This window comes from Haemaphysalis longicornis, unplaced genomic scaffold, assembly GCF_048455015.1.
Source record: "Haemaphysalis longicornis isolate Haplotype H1 unplaced genomic scaffold, Haemaphysalis longicornis Haplotype H1 scaffold_1, whole genome shotgun sequence".
NCBI lineage: Eukaryota > Metazoa > Arthropoda > Arachnida > Ixodida > Ixodidae > Haemaphysalis > Haemaphysalis longicornis.
Window position 1 is genome coordinate 143,515,847 of NW_027526203.1, and position 19,358 is coordinate 143,535,204.

Consider the following 19,358-nt stretch of genomic DNA (forward strand, 5'->3'; position numbering starts at 1 on the left):
GGCCGGTGAGCTGTTGCGCATGCGTGAGGAGGCACGGAAGCATGCACAGTGTTGAAAGAAAGAAAGGCTAAGGGAAAGGGTAGGGCCACGCCCCAGCACCCTGCCGCTAGGATCGCCCAAATTTTCGAAACCGAAACTAGCTAAAGTCGCCGACCAGTGCTTTAACTTCCAGCACTTCTGTCCGCGTATACCTGCGCCAACCGTAGATAGGACACGCCTCGTCACGGCCACCCTCCTCTACCTACCCTTCAGATGCAGCATTGCGTTGACTTGCCAGCCTCGTGCTGGGTGGTCCTGAAGTCTGGATGGGACGGCGCCCGAAGTGGAGGCTGACCATTGCACTGCGGTCGTCAGCATCTTACCATTTCTCCGAATTGGGTGCCGCGGAGGACGCTACCTTTGGAAGTGGGGCAAGGCGTTCGCGCTGGCCCCTCCTATAAAATCCAAAATCAGACATTATGAAGCCGATTAGCACACTTACAGTCGGGTCTTGAAGTTGATCCTCTTGGGGATCATCAACTAAGGACAAATTACCGTCCCGAAGCGTAGTAATGATGGCGCTGTCTATTGCAGGACCCCATACGGTACACACCTCTCGCACATCCAGAGATTGAAGGCTCAGTTCCTTTTAGTAAACGTGGCCACAGGGCGCGGTGATTCTTCGGCATTGACACTAGTGTGGGTGGTTGCACTTTCCCCATGTGAACACTGCCAAATCCTCTGTTCCAGTTCAGAGCAGAGAAGCTGATGTGACATACCTTGACGCACAAACGTCTGTTGGCTGAGAGCGTCAAGCAGCATTCATAGCTGCACGCGGCCGCCGAAACTGAAAGTCCGCCCTGTGGCGGTTTTGAGCAACGCGTGGGACGTAGACAGGCTAATTCCAGGAGCTGGTCTTACGAGCTTTTCTCGCCGTGTTGACGCCTCTCAGCTTTCGGCGCCCGTAGGAGTAGGTGGCCGCGGAGTGTCCGTTGGTGAATGGCCTCGTAAGTCGCGCAATGGTAAAATGTGGCGCCCTGAGCAGTGGTCGCACTTATCCCATGCTGCGATTCTGCAATTACGGGAAATGTGGTCCTGCTTCTTACGCTGAAAGCAGCAATGCTTTATGAAACGCCATCGGTACTTTTCCTTCGCTGCTAGTGTGGCTCGGCGGTCGTGCGTCACGTGTACCGGAATGCTGCAGAGGGGGGCACGTAGTATGTCCAGGCGTTGATATATTGGCACCTGGCTATCAGGGCCCGGCTCCCAGATCTAGAGCGGAAGAAAGCTGAGGGAGTATCATAGCAATTAGGTTTAAGTGCAAAGAACCACTTGAGAAAGAGATATTGATAAGACAGAGACGCCACATCCGGTAGTGTCACGTTGCGATTGCCTGACAACCTCCTTCAGGTAGGTTTATCACCTACCAATCACCTGTTCTCTCTGCTTTCAACTTCCACTTGCAGAACTAGAGGATTTCGTTCATTTGGTCCTCTTGCGATACTGCAGCAGAGCCCCCTCCTGCGTGTCCATCTTGGTGCGCTGACGGTAGAGGATTGAAAAGTCTTCCGGCAATGAGCCCACCAGCACCCAGTGCAAACCGACCACGTACTCAGTGGGTGCCATGCCAAGGCTGTTCAAAAAGCCGGTCGTGATTTGAATTTGTTCGCAGAGGTCTCGTAGCCTTGATACTCCTGGCAATGACAATTGGTTCGATGGAAAGCAGGCTTTCTATGTGATCGTCGACGAGATCTTTTCGGATGTAAAGCTCGATAAGAACCTGGACGGTAATCTTCTAATTTGTGTAAGTCAGGCTTATTCCTTTGATTTCATGCTTCGCAGCACTGGCTAAGTAAGCGTTCAGGTATTGAAACTTTGCAATGTCAGTGAGATCAGATGATTGATGATTGATCGTGGGGTTTATCGCGCCGACGCAACGCAGGCCATGAGGCGCGCCGTAGTGGAGGGCTCCGGATTAATTTTGACCACCTGTGGATCTTTATCGTGCGCCGAAATCTCGTACACACGGGCGTTTTTGCTTTTCGCCTCCATCAGAAAAGCGGCCGCCGCGGCCGGGAATCGAACCCGCGACATCGTGCTCAGCAGCGCAACGCCTTAGCCACTGAGCCACCGCGGCGGGTTCAGTGAGATCAGGGTGAGTGTGTATGGCCGCCTCGTAGTGTTCCCGAAAGCCCTGCCACTCACATCTCTGACCTTTCTAGAAAAGTATTTCAAGGTTTGGCAAGGGACGTGTACACTCAGTGCTCGGGGCCTACCGTGAGTTGCAGGGGCTTGACTGAGAAGCTCGGTGTGAGCAGCTCCGGTGGAGTTGCTTGATACGTCGATAGTCCCCTCCGACCTCGCAGGTGGCCATCTATGACCGAAGCACCAGTCGATGCGCGCGCGTTCAACGTCGACCGAAGCCTGGTGACAGCATTCCCGCCCTCATGGTAGCCAGATTCATCAAAGTTTCGGTCACTGGCCAAGTCAATTGAACAAAGTTAATGTTTCGAATCACATACGGGATCCTTGATTAAAATGAGGCGAGGCAAGACGTTGTCGTGGTTTTCATGTCTTCAAAATGTGTCGAAATGATCTTGCGTAGATACCGGGCATACTAACCTCTGTCCTGTAGATGGTATCTGATGTGGGTTTATGACAAGCGATTTCACTAGTAGCGTTTCTTTTTTTTTTGCCATGATTGTGTCACTGTGCCAGGTAATGCTGTGATCACAAGTTTCCCCGTGTTCGGCGAGTGCATTTGCGGTGACGTTCTTTTTGTTTCCGTCACGCTGGTGTTCCTTGAGGCGTCTCGGAAACTTTGTGGGACTTTCGGGAAAAAACGAGCTCTGCAAGCTACTTCAGTTTTGTTTGGGAAACACTTACTTCCCATACTACAACAAGTTCTACAAGCGTGGCTCATGGCACGGCGATGGGAGCATCAGTATCGGTAACTACCGCTATCCTTGTGATGGAGGCAGTAGGAGAAAAAAGTTCTGGATTCCTTCACACCCGCCTCGAAAGTTCTCTTTCGTTACGTCGACGATTGCTTCTGTGTTATGCGGAAGGATGACATCACAAGATTTCTGCAGAGCTTGCATTCCATGGAATCCAATGTTCAGTTCACTGTGGAACAAGAAGAAAAACTGCTGTGGTTTAGCTTTGGTTAACCCTAGTTGATAGCGAAAGCTTCACTGCCCTGTCTAGGCCCATTGTCGAGGTGTGGTCGAGGCGTGGTTTCGCAATGATATACAGACATGCTTGCAATGAATACACTGCTTATTCGTCATCTATTTACGGCGTTTTTTAAGCCTCGCCGCTGTACGAGCGACTATAGACTTTATGCAAAAGTGCCGCCATCTACCGGAATAGAAACGAAACGAGCATGCGACGCCATGTTGGGGGATGGCGGTCGCGGGATTGCTTGGTACGGAGCGTGTGAGGGGCTTTGTCGGCTTAGCGATCCTTTTGTATTCAGATTTAGGCGCAGCAAAATGAGCGACGAGTGATCTGTGGACCTTTCTCTGTTGCCAACATTTGGGCCGACTTCGTAAATACGCATTATGCATCGAAAAAGCAGTCAGGGAGGCACCAGCAGGGAAGCTGTTGGAGGTGTCGCGTTTCTTCTCCTTTTTTTTTTTGCTTTGAGAACGCAAACATTGAAAGTACACCCTTGTTGGTTCGCATCCTTCGGGTTTCTCAGGAGGTAATTCTTGAAACGCTTCGAAACTTGCGGGCTGTCCTGAGGTTGAAATGGGGGAGGGGGGGGGGGGGGCACTCGTGATATAGCTATACGCTAAGGATCCTCTGGGACGCAGAGGACACGTACAAAAAAAAAACACTTAACAAAATAAATTGCATACCTGGCATTTTTAACAGCGGAGCTGTTGTAGCTGGCCGTAATGGGTAGCGCGTAAAGTGTGTGGCGTGTAATGCGTTAAACATTGCCAATAAATTATCAATAAATTGCCAATGAATAATTAAATTACCGATAAATTGCCGAGCGTTGGTAAGCGCGTGCCTCGCGGCGACCGCGGAGCGTCCCCCAGCACACGCAAAGGCGTTAGCAAAAAAAAAAAAAAACTGCGAGAACCTTGAAAGAGCGAGAAAATGCCCTGCGCTCGTGAGCGCGTGCCTCGCGGCGACCGCTGAGCGTCCTTTGCTCGCGCCGTGTACAACAAAACTGGGTTCACACTACCGCTTAGAAAATTCCGCTCGAAAAATTTGATCTTGGGAAAATCGGCTACGTTCGAACAGCAGGCGACGAGGGGTAAATGACCAATACACGGAATAACTACGTACGTTACTTGCTCTACTCATGGCGCTACGTGAAGGTTGCAACTCTCGTGGATCCCTTATTTCCTGTAACGTTTGGCAAACGAAAGAATGCGTAGTACTTCCATAAAAGCCTACCGAACGTCCAGAATAAAAAGAAAACGCGGGCGCGAAAAAAAAAAAAAAAAAAACAACGAACGGCAGACTCAGAACTCTACCCTCACGATAAAGTACGAGTTGACCGATGCAGTGCGCCTTAACTACCAGCAGGGAGGAGCGCTCCGCGGCAAATACAGGGCTACAAAAAAGCACACTTTGGGATCTTTTTAGTCCTGCACATATTCGTTTCGTGACTATGCATGCAATCTAGCTATATTATTACTGCGTGAAGGGAAGTCGACACCCGCAAGCGACTTCACGCAGGGCTCGAGTCATGCTTCCGTTGAGAAATAATAATAAAAAAAAGATGTGTACGGTATTTCCGTGGTCGTGCTCGTATCATCTTTGGGCACAGCAAGTTACACGGGAGTATTTGGGCATCTTGGACAACGATAAATGCCGACGTGCGCGTCGCTAACCCCGGGCTATCATCTACACAGCGGTATCCGGAGATCCGGGAATCCCCCAATATGGCGGAAGCGCTTGCGGTTCCCGCAAGAGAGCGCCAGTTTTTTTATATATAGATCTATAGCTGGATGTTCGTCTTCTTCCATCGCACATGGCTCTGCGCCGCACGTGACCTCCTGGCCTTCCTTTGTGGCGCGCTTATCGCGGCGGCGACGGCCTTTTCGCCTTCCTCCGCCAGGTGGCGACAAGGGTCTCTCTCGCCAGAAGCGTTGCAAGCTGGGCTAGTTGGAAAGGCGTATTCTTGGATGCAACCAGCGCGAACTTAAACAAAGACAAAGGCAGTCAAACACAAGTTGTATCAACGTGGGTTTGAGAGGGCATGAATGGTCATTAAAGCGCTGCTGATAATCCCATCTTTCTTCACAGTGTACTTAGTGCGACGGATGTAAACCTAATTTTCTTGCCACTTATTTTTTATTTAGGCACCATGAACAAACGACCCGCGAAATTACGGAACGTGCCACATATACTCGGTTACAACTCAAGAACGGCACCACCTCATGTAGTGTATCACTCCGCCAAAGCACCGGACCCGTAACGTCAGTGCGCGCGCGTTATGAAAGGGGGTTTGCTATGAATGCGTGATATCGTCTGCCTTGCCTCACGCAGTTTGTTTGTCGTCACTGGAGTCGTTATAAGCATATTAAGTCCAAAAAATCACGGGAACGGCTCACGCCAGGTTCAAAATATTCACAGTAACGCCCTACTTGCGCCGCGCGGAGAAACATCCGGCTACGGTGATGAGGCACAGCGGCAACTTCCGGTGCCGTTCTTAAGTTGTCACCGAGTATAGCAGAAAGAGGAGACATTTGTGTGAGCCAAGCAATCGTGTGTCTTCATCCCAAAGAGATTGGATATCTGGTGGGCCTTGATTGTAGCCTGTGTCTATCTAGTTGCCTTATCACAGTCGCTTTTGTAAACTTGTTTTGCTCATGCCCAATGTCTTATATTGTTTTGTGTTAAGTGTTTATATTCACCCCTCATGATATTAAGCTTTAGTTTTTAAAGCAGCGGCTGTCCTTGTGTTCCACTTCCTTTGCCTTTAATATTCGCGCTGGTTTCATCCAAGATTAAGCGTATCTCTCCCCTGCCGCCTATCTCTCCCCGCCATCGAGCCGCTGTTCCGTGCCGGGCACTGTCAAAAGGGAGTGTGGTTTGAACTCTAGCTCTCAAGGTCAAAACTGGTCGCCCCACGAAGAGCGCCCGAGGTAGCGTAGTGTAGCTTTCGCTACAAAACAGAGTGACTGATTTTTCATGTTATCTTGCTATGCGTAAATATCTAACGGTGATTATTTTTGCAGGCACCACCCAGCGAACATTCAAGTAGTTGCCGCAGGCAACCCGATTACAGTGAATGGGGGGGGGGGGGGTGGTTTGCTATGACAGACTTGGACAGTTGGTCCATATCAATGACCCTTCCGTAATGGCGGTTTTCAACTTCAGCAGGACCTTTTTCCAAAGTCACATTGCGTCGTGTCAAAGCTCTGTTCGAATAGAGAGTTTAAGCTGGCCGTTTTTGACGCTCCGCTATGCTCCCGACGGCCCGCTTAGCACAACCGTGCGTCAGCAGCAGAAAGGCTTTTAGAAAAGCGATAACCGTATCTCCCGGGACGGGGAATTATTTGCGTGACCGGTCTTTTCCTGCGCGTGTGTAAACCAAAACTTCATCCAAAAGGAAACGTAAAAATTCGTATTTGGTCGCGCAAATAAATAAAAATTACGTGTTTTTTTCCTCTTTTAGCCTTCTTTGTAAAACGTAGTCGCGACACGGTATAATGCCTCTAAATAATTTAAAAGAAGCCGATAAACTTTGGAATAGCCATGACAAGGCTGTCTTTCTTGGCGCTGCATAGAAGCAGCTCCGCGCTTCGGTCGGCGTTTTTCGCTTCCCTTCTAAACCTCGTCGAGGTGTCTGGCACCTTCACCTATACGGAAGCGCTTTAGCGATTTCGTCGCTAGTGTTCGAACTGACGAAACGGAGTTCGCCGTAGCGCGCTCGCCTCGCGGGGGGCAGCCATGTTGGAATTCCGCGCGGAAGCGTAAGCTGCCGCGACGGTCCGCTAAGAGGCGCCGGACACGAGGGAGCTTTCCAGCGGAGAAATCCGAGGGAGGTGGTGATGTCACCGTCGGCGCACCTCCGCTCGACCAGCTCCTTCGCTCACACGGCGGACGCGACCGAAGGACGGTCATCAGTGTTGACAAACCACACTCTGCACGCTCTCCGCTGTTGTCGATGCACTACATGGACGCCTCCATGAAACGTCAGTACGCCGCAATGGCTGCATCTCTGGAAGAAACTGACGACGACAATTTTCTGGAATGGCGGAAGCAGCGATCGTGCTGGGTGAAACCGTGGATGGAAGAAAAATCTCTCGGTGTACAACATCTGTTGTACAACAAGTTGGAACGTGACCCTGGTGAATATAAACAGTTACTGCGAGTGCCCCACGACGTGTTTCTGCAGCTGTTGGCGCGTACTGAATCGATTGATTGATTGATTCTGGGGTTTAACGCACCGACGCAACGCAGGCGATAAGGCGCGCCGTAGTGGAGGGCTCCGGATTAATTTTGACCACCTGGGGATCTTTATCGTGCTCCGAAATCTCGTACACACGGGCGTTTTTGCTTTTCGCCTCCATCAGAAAAGCGGCCGCCGCGGCCGGGAATCGAACCCGCGACCTCGTGCTCAGCAGCGCAAGCGCGTACTGAATCCCGGCTACAGAAACAGAACACAAACATGCGGCGCCCCATAAGCCCGGCCACTCGTCTGCAACTTACTCTTCTACGTGGCTTGTCAGCGCGGTGACCGGCAGGAAATTCAACATATATCCAAATGTCAATCGTATTCCGGTTAACACACTCGGGGCAGTGTTACTGCGTAAAACGAATCGGTGCGTACATCGCAAACCTTACAGTACGATGTCTTCGGAATTTTTTTTTGTGTGGTGACAACAGAATGCACGTAATAAAACAGAAATGTCGAAGTGCTTGATATCAAACTGCCTGGGAAGTGGTGCAACAAAATGTAGTGTTGGTATTATTGATGCTCATTTTTAGCGTGGAGGTTAATTGTGAAGCTGATTCGATATATTTTGATGCACTACGAATGGTTGCTATCTGTTGTAATGCTAACATTTCTGGTATGCTGAAATTATCAGAAGTTTACTGAAATAAACCAGGCGTTACACCTCATAATCCTTTTTTTTCCAGGGGAAAGCCAGTATTCATTCAGTCGGCAGTTCCGTGTCGGGCACAGTTCTGTAAATGACTTTATACACAAGACGTGCGCAGTCATTTACGAGGAATTGAAGACTGAAATGATTCAAGCACCGAAAAATGAGGAAGAATGGTTTGCCCTCGCCAGCGGTTTTGAGAAACGCTGGCAGTTTCCCAACTGCGCAGGAGCTATCGATGGGAAGCACGTCAACATTGTTAAATCAGCAAAATAAGGGTCTTTGTATTTTAACTACAAGAAAACCTTCAGCATAATCTTGTTTGCACTAGTGGATTCAGAATGCAAGTTTGCATACATTGACGTTGGAAATCTTGGATCAAAGGGTGATGGATCCGTGTGGCAAAAGACCCCACTCTAGAAGGCCATCACTCGCAACAAGGCGCACCTGCCCGAAACAATGGCCACAACCTCAGGCCTCCAGCTCCCTACCGTAATAGTGGGAGATGATGCATTCCCATTATCTCCAAATCTAATGAAGCCGCTTCCGGGTCAAGAGCTGGAACCTCCACAAAGGATCTCCAACTACCGGTACGTTCTTTCCCTCTGTTGTGAAGCGTTACCTACAGCACCTGTATGCATATTGTTTCAGGCTCTCCAGGGCACGTCGAGTTTCCGAAAATGCTTTCGGCATCTTGGCGCACCGGTTCCGGTTTCTTTTGACGACAGTGCATTCAAAACCCGCAACGGTAAAGAAAATGGCGCAAGCAGCTTGTGTCTTGCACAACATGCTGAAAGGCGAGCAGTGTGAGCCACTCGAAAGAGAGAGTAGCACTGGCAGCCGCACATTCTTTCCCCTCAAGCATTCCAAGGCCCGGTCGGGGGCAGTAGCCGTCGCAGTGCAGGAACGGCTCAGCGACTACTTTTCTGGGGATGGCGCAGTGTCCTGGTAGGATGCGCGTGCTGGGGTGGATGTTAGTGGCTACAAAAAGAAAGCAACTCGGCCCAAGTGTTAGCCTGGCCCTGAAATGTGAGAAATGGTGAAGCTGTACCGTGGTGTTTATTGCACATTTTTATTGATAGCGCTGCAGTCGTTCTGCGATGAGTGTCATAATTGCAGCTTGGCATTCAGCACGCTGAGGCCCTGTCATTTGCCGGATGTGACCGGCGACTACTGAACCATACGCCGAACAGTCGTCGGGTGCAGGCGTGGGGGCATCCACGCATTGCGCCATTTTGGCGAGTGCTGCTGTACGCAGCTCCAGAAGCTCAGCAGCTCGTTCCTGGCCGCCTGACCTCGCCCTCTTCTCAGGGGGCTCATCTCGCTCACTGTGGCTTGTTGCGGCAGGGCTGGGAACTGGGCTCGGGGGGTTTTCAGCAGCGGTCCCCTCACCAAACTGCAATAAAAAGTATGAAACAGGAGCCACAGCTTAATAATGCACAATTCCTTGATGTGGTTTTTATATCAAACTAATTAACATGTCTATCACTTAGCGCACATAAAGCCATCATTGATACACGATGACTTCGTAGCTATACTGTACCATTGAATGTTGTCTTGTTTGCTGGTGCTGTCTGACGTGCAATGTAAGTGGGTTAACTAGCCGCCTATGTTTACGTTACCTGTCGTAAGAGTCAGCTATACTACGGTATATATGCCTCTTCTACACATACCCGCTTGCTCTGTGTGAGTTTTGATACACCAAAAGTAAAAAGTTCAACTTCTGCTAAGACTCACAACATCTCCTGCAGCAAACCAACTCTGGTATAAACCATGAAGATGACAGACAACGCTCCAATCAAAAGACTGAATTTCATTGCAACAACCCCTCGCTTTCTGCAACAACAAGCCATAATTACGAGGTGGATGCTAAGAATGCCCTCACGAGCTGCAGTAACGCTGCACCACGTGTGGAGTGACTCAAGTACAAATGTATTTTTTCTCAAACTGTACGGTAGCAGAATGGACTACTGGAACATGCATGTACACATATGGATGACTTGAAGCTACACTATGGGCCCACTTCGCGCACTTGCACTGTTTTACATGTCGCACAGAGTATGAAAGTACTGCTGTGCCATACTCTATATTTCGCCTTTTTTAAGTTGTGCCTCTTTAGTTTTATTACAGTAAAAAATCTATGTACTGCACCTGAGTGATATGTGCTACAATAAAATGATTCATTGGCACACTATAACATCTGTCTCTTGTTATATTATGCTAGGTAAATGCTAGCTATGCACACTAGGACAAACAAACCAGGTTGCATGGGAAACAAAGTTTACGTATAGGCAAGCATTTGAATACCAATTACATTTCTAAAATGATTCAAGTAGAGAAAAGAATGTTGGAGAGGGTGAGGGGCGCGTAAATTATGATTATATGATTATTCATGCAATGCTACTGCCTCGTGACGACAAAACCACGTCAGTACACAAATTCTCACCATCTCTGAAAGTCCAAAATCCTCGCTAACAGAGTGGCTGTCTGTGGGTTGTGTTGCGCCGTCCAGGAACTTGAGGGCTCCGAAATATTTCCATTTACCGACGTAAACGACGTCAGCTGGCTGGCCACTCTTCGTATGAATGACGTTCTTCCATTCCTCACGGTACGTGCGCCACTTGTTTTGCACGAACGATTTTAACCCGTCTGAAAAAAAAAAGCTTTAGCGCACTTGTTCACGACTACCCAGCGATGCAAGATTTACTGTTGGGACGTCGTACACAATTGTTGCAGTGTTTAAGTCTGCGATCATAGATTTACTTCACAGCCTGAAATAAAGTACCCGATCACACTTTTGAGCGTCGATTATTGTAATCACTTGCAGTTTTAGGCGTTGCAAATCCAAAACAGTCGTATAGGAAGACGCGCTTTGGCGTTTACATCTGACATGCAGCAGTTGTTTGGCTCCCCTATCGTTTGGTCACCGAACGACACTCCGCAATGAACCAATGCCACAAAGTACCAAAGCTGCGGTATTCGCCACTTGATAAACGGTTTAAATACGTAGAACTAGCCCTAAACGCTTGGAATGAGAAAAACGTGCTACTCACCCACAGTGTACGGCGCGAACTCCGGGGGGCGAAGGGCCATTTCGTCCGCTATCTTCTTCCAGATGCCATTTTTTATCCCAGTTTTGTTGTAGTCTTGGTTGCTGGGGTCCCAAAGAACCGGAAATACCTCCACCAAAGATGAAAAAAAAGCGTACCGTCCTCTCCATATTTTGACATGGCGCGCTGACTGTTGACAGAGAAAGAGCTGCAAGCAGCGGGAGCAAGGCAGAGAGATAGAGAAACAACATCTTTATTGTCCGGCAAAAAGACGTGGCCTAAACGTCACGCTGGACGGCCACTCGGCGCTCGCTACCTACTCGCACCCAGCCTCCGAGGAGACAGTGCTGTCGGCCGCTGGCGCTCGAGGGCCTCCAGCGCTTGCTGGACGGCCTCGCGCTGTGCGTCGTAGTCCACACTCGCCACCGCACTCGCTAGGAGCGGCAGCAACGCGTCTGTAACACCGTCCTCCACCTTGCAGTTCCACAGCATGTGCGCCATGGTGGCTCGGTCCTCGCCACACACCGCACACACGTCACTCGCGTACACCTCCGGGCACACATGTTTCGCCACCACCGGTGTCCACACCGCTCGCGTCTGTAGCTGCCGCAGCGTCACCGCCTCCTGTCTCGTGAGCTTACGGCGGGTACGTCCGCCGGCCCTCCCGGTACTAGTCCAACACGTCCTTGTACGAGGCGATGGGCACCACATCGTCGTCGTCCTCCGCAGGTCGGGGGCTCGGGCTCGCGCCGCGGCTGGTGAGCGCGCGCGCCGCCCGGTCCGCCTCCTCGTTGCGGTTCTGGCCTGTGCTCACTGGGCCCATGTGTGCCGGAAACCATTTCGCCGTCACTGGCACCGCTCTGTATCCTAGGGCCCCGCACACCCTCGCCGCGCACGGGGACACGTTGTCCGTCGCAAAGTTCACGATCGCACTCCGCGAGTCGCTTATCACCGTCCTACACCTCCGGTTCGTCAGCGCCAGCGCAATGGCCAGCTCCTCCGCATACTCCGGGCTCTGCACCCGCACGCTGCCCGCCGTGCACAGCTCCCCGGAGGTCGCCGCGACCACGGCCGCCGCGTACGTGCCCGGGCGGTCCGAGTACCTCGCCACGTCGACATAGAAGGCTCCGTTGTCCGACGCGTGCGTGGCCGTGAGAGCTTTCGCCCTCGCCAGTCGACGCTCTCGGTCCACCTCGGGATGCATGTGTCTTGGGATCGACGGCACCTGTAACGAGCGGAGCAGCCAGCACGGCAACAGCGACCGGCCCACAATCCCTTGCAGCCCCCCACGGTATCCCAGTCTTTCCAGTACTGAACGCCCCGTCCTAGTTCGCGCTAACCTAGCCAGCTGCGCCGTTCGCTGAGCCTCGGCTATCTCATCCAGCGTGTTGTGCACCCCCAGCTCCAGGAGTCGCTCTGTGCTCTAGTGCGTGTACAGCCTCAGTGCCGCCTTGTATGCTTTGCGTATAATCGCGTCCACCTGCTGGCGCTCCGCCGCCTTCCAGTCATGAAAAGCCGCGACGTAGGCCACGTGGCTGACCACAAACGACTGCACCAGCTTCAAGAGACTGGCTTCTTTCATTCCCGCGTGCCGCGTCGACACCTTCCTGATGAGCCGAATGGTCGTAGACACCTTCGCGTCCAGCTTCGCAATTGTCAGACCGTTGTGCCTCAGCGCATCGATGGGCAGCCCCAGCACCCGTAGCGTCTTCACGTGCAGGATGGTCGTCACGTCCCTCGTTCTCAGGTTGATATCTGGCTCGGTCGTGTCACTCTAGCTCTTCCCGCGCGGCGGTACGACTCCGACTTCGCCGGCCAACACACCAGCCCCGTGCCCCCCAGCTGGTCTTCGATCTCGTCGATCGCCCGCTGCAGTGCCGCCTCGATTTCGCCGTCGCTGCTGCCAGTCACACAGAGCGTTAAGTCGTCGGCGTATATAGTGTGCTTGACGTTCGGGAGACTCCGCAGTCGCTCGGCCACCCCGATATTTACCATGTTAAACAGCACCGGCGAGATCACGGCGCCCTGCGGCGTGCCCACGCTCCCCAGCGTCTTGTTCGGTAGCTCCATGTCGCTGGCCACGATCGTCGTCGTACGGTCCGTCAGAAAGTCTTTGACGTAAGCGAACGTGCGTTCTCCCATGTTCAGCCGGGACACTTGCTCGAGTATCGCCGAGTGGTGGACTTTGTCGAACGCGCTTGCAGGTCCAGGCCCAGCACCGCGCGGTTGTCCATGGAACGGGTCGGTTGGTCCATCACCTCGTGCTTGATCAGCAGCATCGCGTCTTGCGTGCTCAGCTTGGCCCTGAAGCCCAGCATCGTGTCCGGGTACAGCCCTTCCTCCTCCAGGTACGTCTGCCAGCGGTTGAGTAACACGTGCTAGAGCACCTTCCCCACGCAGGACGTCAGCGAGATCGGCCGCAGGTTCTCGATATGTGGTGGCGTGCCCGGCTTCGGGATCAGCACCGTCCGCGCGTCTTTCCAGCTCTTGGGCAGCTTGCCGGCGCCCCGTCAGCGCCGTCACCGCCGCGTCGCTGAGGTTGCGCAGCGCCTTGTTCGACACCTTGTCCGGCCCCGACGCCGACTTGCCGTTGATCGTTTGAAGCACCGCGCGGACCTCCCACTCCTCGATGTCTGCGTCGAGCCGGGCGTTGGCTGCGCCCGCGTAGCTCGGGAAGGTGTCTGGCGGGGTGGACGGAAGGTACTTGTTGTTCAGGCGCCGGCGGACCTCCGCCTCGCCAAGATGCGCGCCAGGATGTGGTGGTGCGACCCCTTGGTCTTGCTCTCGTCCAGCAAGTGGCGCAGCAGCTGCCAGGTGCGGCTCTTGTGTATTTGACCGTCCGCCTCCTGGCAGACCGCGTGCCACTGCTGTCTGCAGAGCACCGCGCTGTGCTTTTCGATCTCCCGGTTGAGCTGGGCTACCCGCTTGCGGTTGTGGCGCTGCCGCTTCCACCTGTCTCTCAACGAGTTCCGCGCCTCCAGCAGGTGCGCCAGCCGGCTGTCGACCTGCGGGGTCTCGTCGTCCACCTCCATCTCCGTCGTGGCCGCCTGCACCGCCGCGATGAGGGCTCGCGTCCACTCGTCGATGTCATCGATTCGCTCCGGCACCCCACCCAGGGCCTCTCTGTACGCACTCCAGTCCGTCACACACTGCTTCCGGGGCGTCGGCGCCCTGCCGCACAAAGGTACCACGATCCAGGACACAGTGATCGCTGCCCAGCGTCTCGTCCATGTTTCGCCACCGCACTCCGGCCTTCTTGCAGAACGCCAGGTCCGGGTTCGTGTCGCGCTGCACCGACGTGCCGTGTCTCGTGTACTCCGACGGGTCGTTCAACAGCTGGTACCCCGCGTACGTGGTCTCCTCGAACAGGCTGCGCCCCTTCGCCGTCGTCTTCGGGCACCCCCACGCCGTGTGCGGAGCGTTAAAGTCCCCGCACACCAGCGCGGCGCTGTCCCCGGCCAGCTGACCCACCTTGTGCATCATAGTCCGAAACGTCTTCTGGTACTGCTTTGGGTTACTGTAAACATTGATCACAAACACGCTTTCCTTCTTCTTCCGCCCCGTGACGACCTCAATCGCTCGGTGCTCGATGGCGCTGTTGCTGAGGAGCTCGTGCTCCACGTACGTGAGCCCTTTCTTCACCAGGGTGCACACTCCCTGCCAGGCACCCTTGCCGACCGTTCTCGCGCTGGGCGGGCTAGCGCACGAGCGATACCCCGGCATGCTCGGGGGAGCCTCGCTGTGCGTCTCTTGCAGCAGAATCACGTCCGGCCGCCAACCGGCTTGACCAATGTACTGTTGTAACGACGCCTCGTTCGCGTTCTACTGCCACACAACGAGCTCGTGTCTCACTGCTGCTCGGGCCATGATGGGCGTTTGTTAGGGTGCCGGTATTGGGTTCCTGCGCTCAGTCTCGCTATGGCCTCCTGCATTTGCACCAGCGTCTCCTGGACCGCCTGGAACATCTGCTCCAACTTGGTCAGGTGGACGACGATGTCGGCCGTCGTCGCCTCCAGTGCCGCTAGCCTCCTGTTCGTAGACTCTTCAAACTTGTCGAAACGCTCCTCCAGCCGCTGGATGCGCCTGTCGATCGCCCGCCTCTTGGCTCGGAGCTCGGGACCCTCGGTCGTGGCTTCCTCTCTCGCCGCCTCTTCGGCCGGCGCCTCGGTCTGTACCTCCATGGCTTGCGCCTGCGCCTCCGCTTGCGCCTGCGCTTGGGCCTGCTCCTGGCGTTGGTTGGCAAGAAGCAGGTCCAGCTTCCTATTCATCTCCAGCATGCGCATGCCTTGCTCGGCGATACGCTTCTTCAGGCGCTCGTTCTCGTTGCGAAGCTTGAGCATCTCGGGGCTGGGTTGCGGTTGACTCGCCGTCTGCTGCGGAACGGCCTTTCGCTCTGGCGCTTGCGGTCTGACCCCGCCGGCCCACGCCACGCGCTCTCTCGAATTAGAGTCTCTCTTTCGGCTCGCGCTGCGCCGCCGGCTGCCGCTGCGCTGACGTAAGCGCCCGTGCTCGCTCGCCACCTGAGCCATCACGTGGTCGCGTGGCTGCAGTTGCGGGAACTCCGCTAAGCCTAATCGGGGCCGCTGCGCCTCCACGTGCCTGCGCTCCCACCGGCGACACGTCACAACGTACAGAACTATGCACCGATTTTTGCACCCCGCCGCGCCGGTGGGATGCGCTCCGTTACACAGCTTGCATCGAGGTTTGCATTCTCTCTCGTGATCCGGGCCGGGGTTCGGCGCGTTACACGCAAAGCACACCTTCGTGTCCGGAAAGGGGCACACGTCCGTTCTGTGACCGACTTTGCAGCAGCAACGGCGCACTTCGAAATGCTGTCTATACGGACTACACTTCCCGAACATGGTTCCGTACTTTACGTAGTTGGGCACGTTAGTTCCCTCAAACACCACAATGACCATGGTCGTGTTTCCGATTCTATGCGCATCTAGCGCGAGTGGATTAGCGTCGTTTACAATATTGTCCTGAAGCTCCCGGTTCGAATCCGACAGCGATATTCCCCGAATGACCCCCTTAGCGGTGCCGTTGGGCGCCGACAAGTAAGCGTTAACCTCGTGGTCTCTATCTCCGACTCTCAGCAGCCGGATCCCTGCGTATTTGCTAGCCCTTCCCTCGTGTGGGGTACTTATTACGATAATGTTCTGAGCCACGTTAGTGCACATGGTGTCCTCCTTCGACTCCTGGAGCGAGGTCCCTGCCGCCGCGAAAATAGCGGCCATTAGCCTAGACGCGTCGGTGCGGCCCACGTTGAGCCCACCGCGCGGCCTAAGCACGATCTCAATTTCCTCCCTCGGCAGCGTCCGCGGCATGCGGGCCGCCCTACTGATTCTAGCAGATACCCTCTTCGCAAACTGCGCGTTGCTAACTTTGGGGGCTGCAAGGGCAGGAACCGACTCACCGCTTGCCGCGCCGGCCGCTCGCTGCCGAAGTCGCTAGCCAGCCGCGTGCCATCCCTCCGTTTGTCCGATGGTTGCAAGTCGGTGCCGTCGACCGTCACCGCCGTTCGTCCCTCGTCGTAGTTCACACTCACACTCGATGCCCGAAAATCTTCCCCGGCCAGCGGGGCACCGCCGGTATCCATCGCCGACGTCTCCTGGGGGGTAGTAGCCATCTCCCACTCTCAGCGGCCGCCGCCGGCACGCCCGGGGCCGAATTCGAACTGGGCCTCGGTTAGGCTTAGCTGGCCGGCCACGCTGGGAAACTTTGCACTCAAATAAATTGGTGAAAATTCGATGCATCTCACCAAATCTAGTATCGGTCGATGCCTCCGGTCAAGCTGCGTCGACTAGTAGCAATGGTCCATTGAAGAAGCTAATTAGCACCGCACAATTAGTCAATCTAGGGAGCCGATGCAACACACGTCCGCTCGCTCCGGCGACCGCAGCGCCACCTCGAGAGCAAGGCAAAAGGAGCGATGAAGTGAGAGTCATTACGATGACGGTGATTACGCCGCGCTCATCGTAGATGGTAAATGATGTTTTCAGAGATACGGCTTAATTATAAATACAACATTAAAATACACCATGAAAATTATAAAAATATTCATCAAAAGCAATAAAAAGAAACTGCGTAAAACTTCACTTTCAGCTTGTTGCTAGACGAGGCTAAGAAATCCCGCCGCTTCCGCCGCCAAGCGTCGGAGCGTTTGTAACGCGCGAGCAGAAGCTCCCATCTCCCATCGGAGCGGTGCGCCGGAGAGAAACAGTGACGTAGGGGTCACGTGGCGCGCACTCCTAGGAGTGAAACGGCGGATTTCTCCGTCGTGTGACCCCTTTAGCTGATCGGGGCCCCGCTCCGGTATCGCCGGTAGCGCCCTAGCGTGCCACGCATGCGCAATGGCGCTCGCCCTTGCAATCGGAGAGGAGATGATTGTCAGAAACGGTCAGCTAAAACTCTCTACTAACGTGTTGAGGCCAACCGTAGAAAAGAGGAACGGTTTGCAGGTCGAGGGTTTTCCGAGAGGTCATTGGCTGCGGGCCGAAGCCGTATACGGGAAGGAGGCGTGAACGACTCGTGGAAAACCCGCGAAATCTAGATCGAATCTATGGGATCGTGCGCAGAAGCAGTACTGTGAGGGGTGGGACAGGGGTGGGGTGCGATGGGCACAGGGCCAGGGAAGCCGAAGCTCCGATGCGGGGAGGGACTGCAAAGTAGAATGCCTAACGCGTCAAATGCGCAATATTGGCGCACCGAAATGTTTCCACAAATGTGCACCACCAAAGATGAGCGTGCATGCATAAGGTAGCACGGATACGTCATCGACAGGTTTTTAGGGGCGAAGCCCCTTAGGGACTCGGGCTGTTGTAGTCTCCTGTCGTCGGCGGAATCGTCGTCTCATGTAGTCACGGTTAAAACACCGGGGAAACTCGTTCACGCCTCCGCTAGAACTTAACGCGTACTAAAAAAAAACATCGGGACACTCGTTTACGCCTCGCGCTACAGAGCTTCGTCCTTCAAAGACAACAGATTTTTACAGCAAAGCTGTATACCTCTACCCCCAAACGATTTTATCTCCATTTGCAAAAACGCCAAGGCGCCATGAATACACTTATACACTGCATGCTTAGCCCCTCCCCAGGTTTCACGTTAGTGGAGATGGCCCGGGATTTTTTCCTTCGGCACGCCGGGAAACAGAAACAGCGCACCGATTTAAAGACGCGTCCAAGGAGCCTCCTCACCTTCGTCGTTCCACTAGGTGCCTCATCGATTCCGCAGATACGTGGTCGCTTACAAACCGATCCCATTTCGCTGTTCCGGTGGTCCAGCTCGTTCATCCCGTAGCGCAGCGGCCACCAAGTGCCTTTTGTCAATTGTTGGCGCCCGCTGTTTGCGTCGTCCTGTTCTGTCCCCGGAAGTGTGCGCGCACCGTGTTGAACACAGAAATTTTTCGTCGCCGATGGCGTCACCACGTCCAATATTCGGTTGCAATGCTCCGTGAGCGCAGAGAGGCGTCAGCTGTTCGCCGCAGCCCGCAAAACGGTTCCGGCTTCCCATTCCGCGTTTTAGTTTCACAGAGCCGTGCTATACCGCCACCGCAGCTATACGGCGAAATGACTGCGCACGTGAATACGGAATCTGTGACCGCGTATATTGCTATCGGCGGTGCTGTGATAACGGCCTTGGTAACGTGATCGGATGAGCATAAAACACGCTGTTGTCACGTGATACTCCTTTTCTGCTTCATAGAGGGTGCTTGAAATGGCTTGTTTGTGAAGAGGCCGAGCAATGTTAATCGTGAAGAAATGTTTGAGGAGTTGTGGGACAGTCAGAAAGTCATTCTAACCGGCCTAGCCCAGGAAACACTTACAGCGACAGCTGTACAGCGCGAAGTAGGCATGTTAATTTGCTTTTGAGTAGAAGTCCCCAGGCACAGAAAATAACTAAGATACGCCCGTGAACGCAGTTGACCGCCGCGGTACATGCTCGGTTTATAACGCATATTTGTTCAAGTGAGCCCGACGTCATGATGTCGTGGTTTCAATTCTAGATCAAGAAGGTTGCTTTCCTAATGTAAAGGAAAAAACGTGTGAGGGCACCACGGACGTTACTGTCGAGAATCTCGACGCATCTAAGTTCTATGGCTCTGTTATTAATCAAAACTTCTTGACTGCTATGCGCGGTATTTTTGTGTGGTCAGTATGCGTGTAAGGTGCGAACTTCCTTTGTAGTGCCGTATCACGCACGGTTAAAAGATGCTTTTACCTGCAGGTGCTCCAAAGAAATGGAATTAAGACCT

The 19,358-nt window shown here is 53.7% G+C and overlaps 1 protein-coding gene across 1 annotated transcript in view; it reads right to left on the minus strand.

The window, feature by feature from the left end:
- LOC144137492 (E3 ubiquitin-protein ligase parkin-like) overlaps positions 1-18,601 on the minus strand; it is a 114,101-nt gene extending 95,500 nt beyond the window's left edge. The window contains exon 1 of the mRNA XM_077669474.1: positions 18,301-18,601. Coding sequence (XP_077525600.1) covers positions 18,301-18,396 — 96 coding nt within the window. The 5' untranslated portion in view covers positions 18,397-18,601. The remainder of the gene's footprint in view (positions 1-18,300) is intronic.
- Between the last annotated feature and the right edge of the window lie 757 nt (positions 18,602-19,358).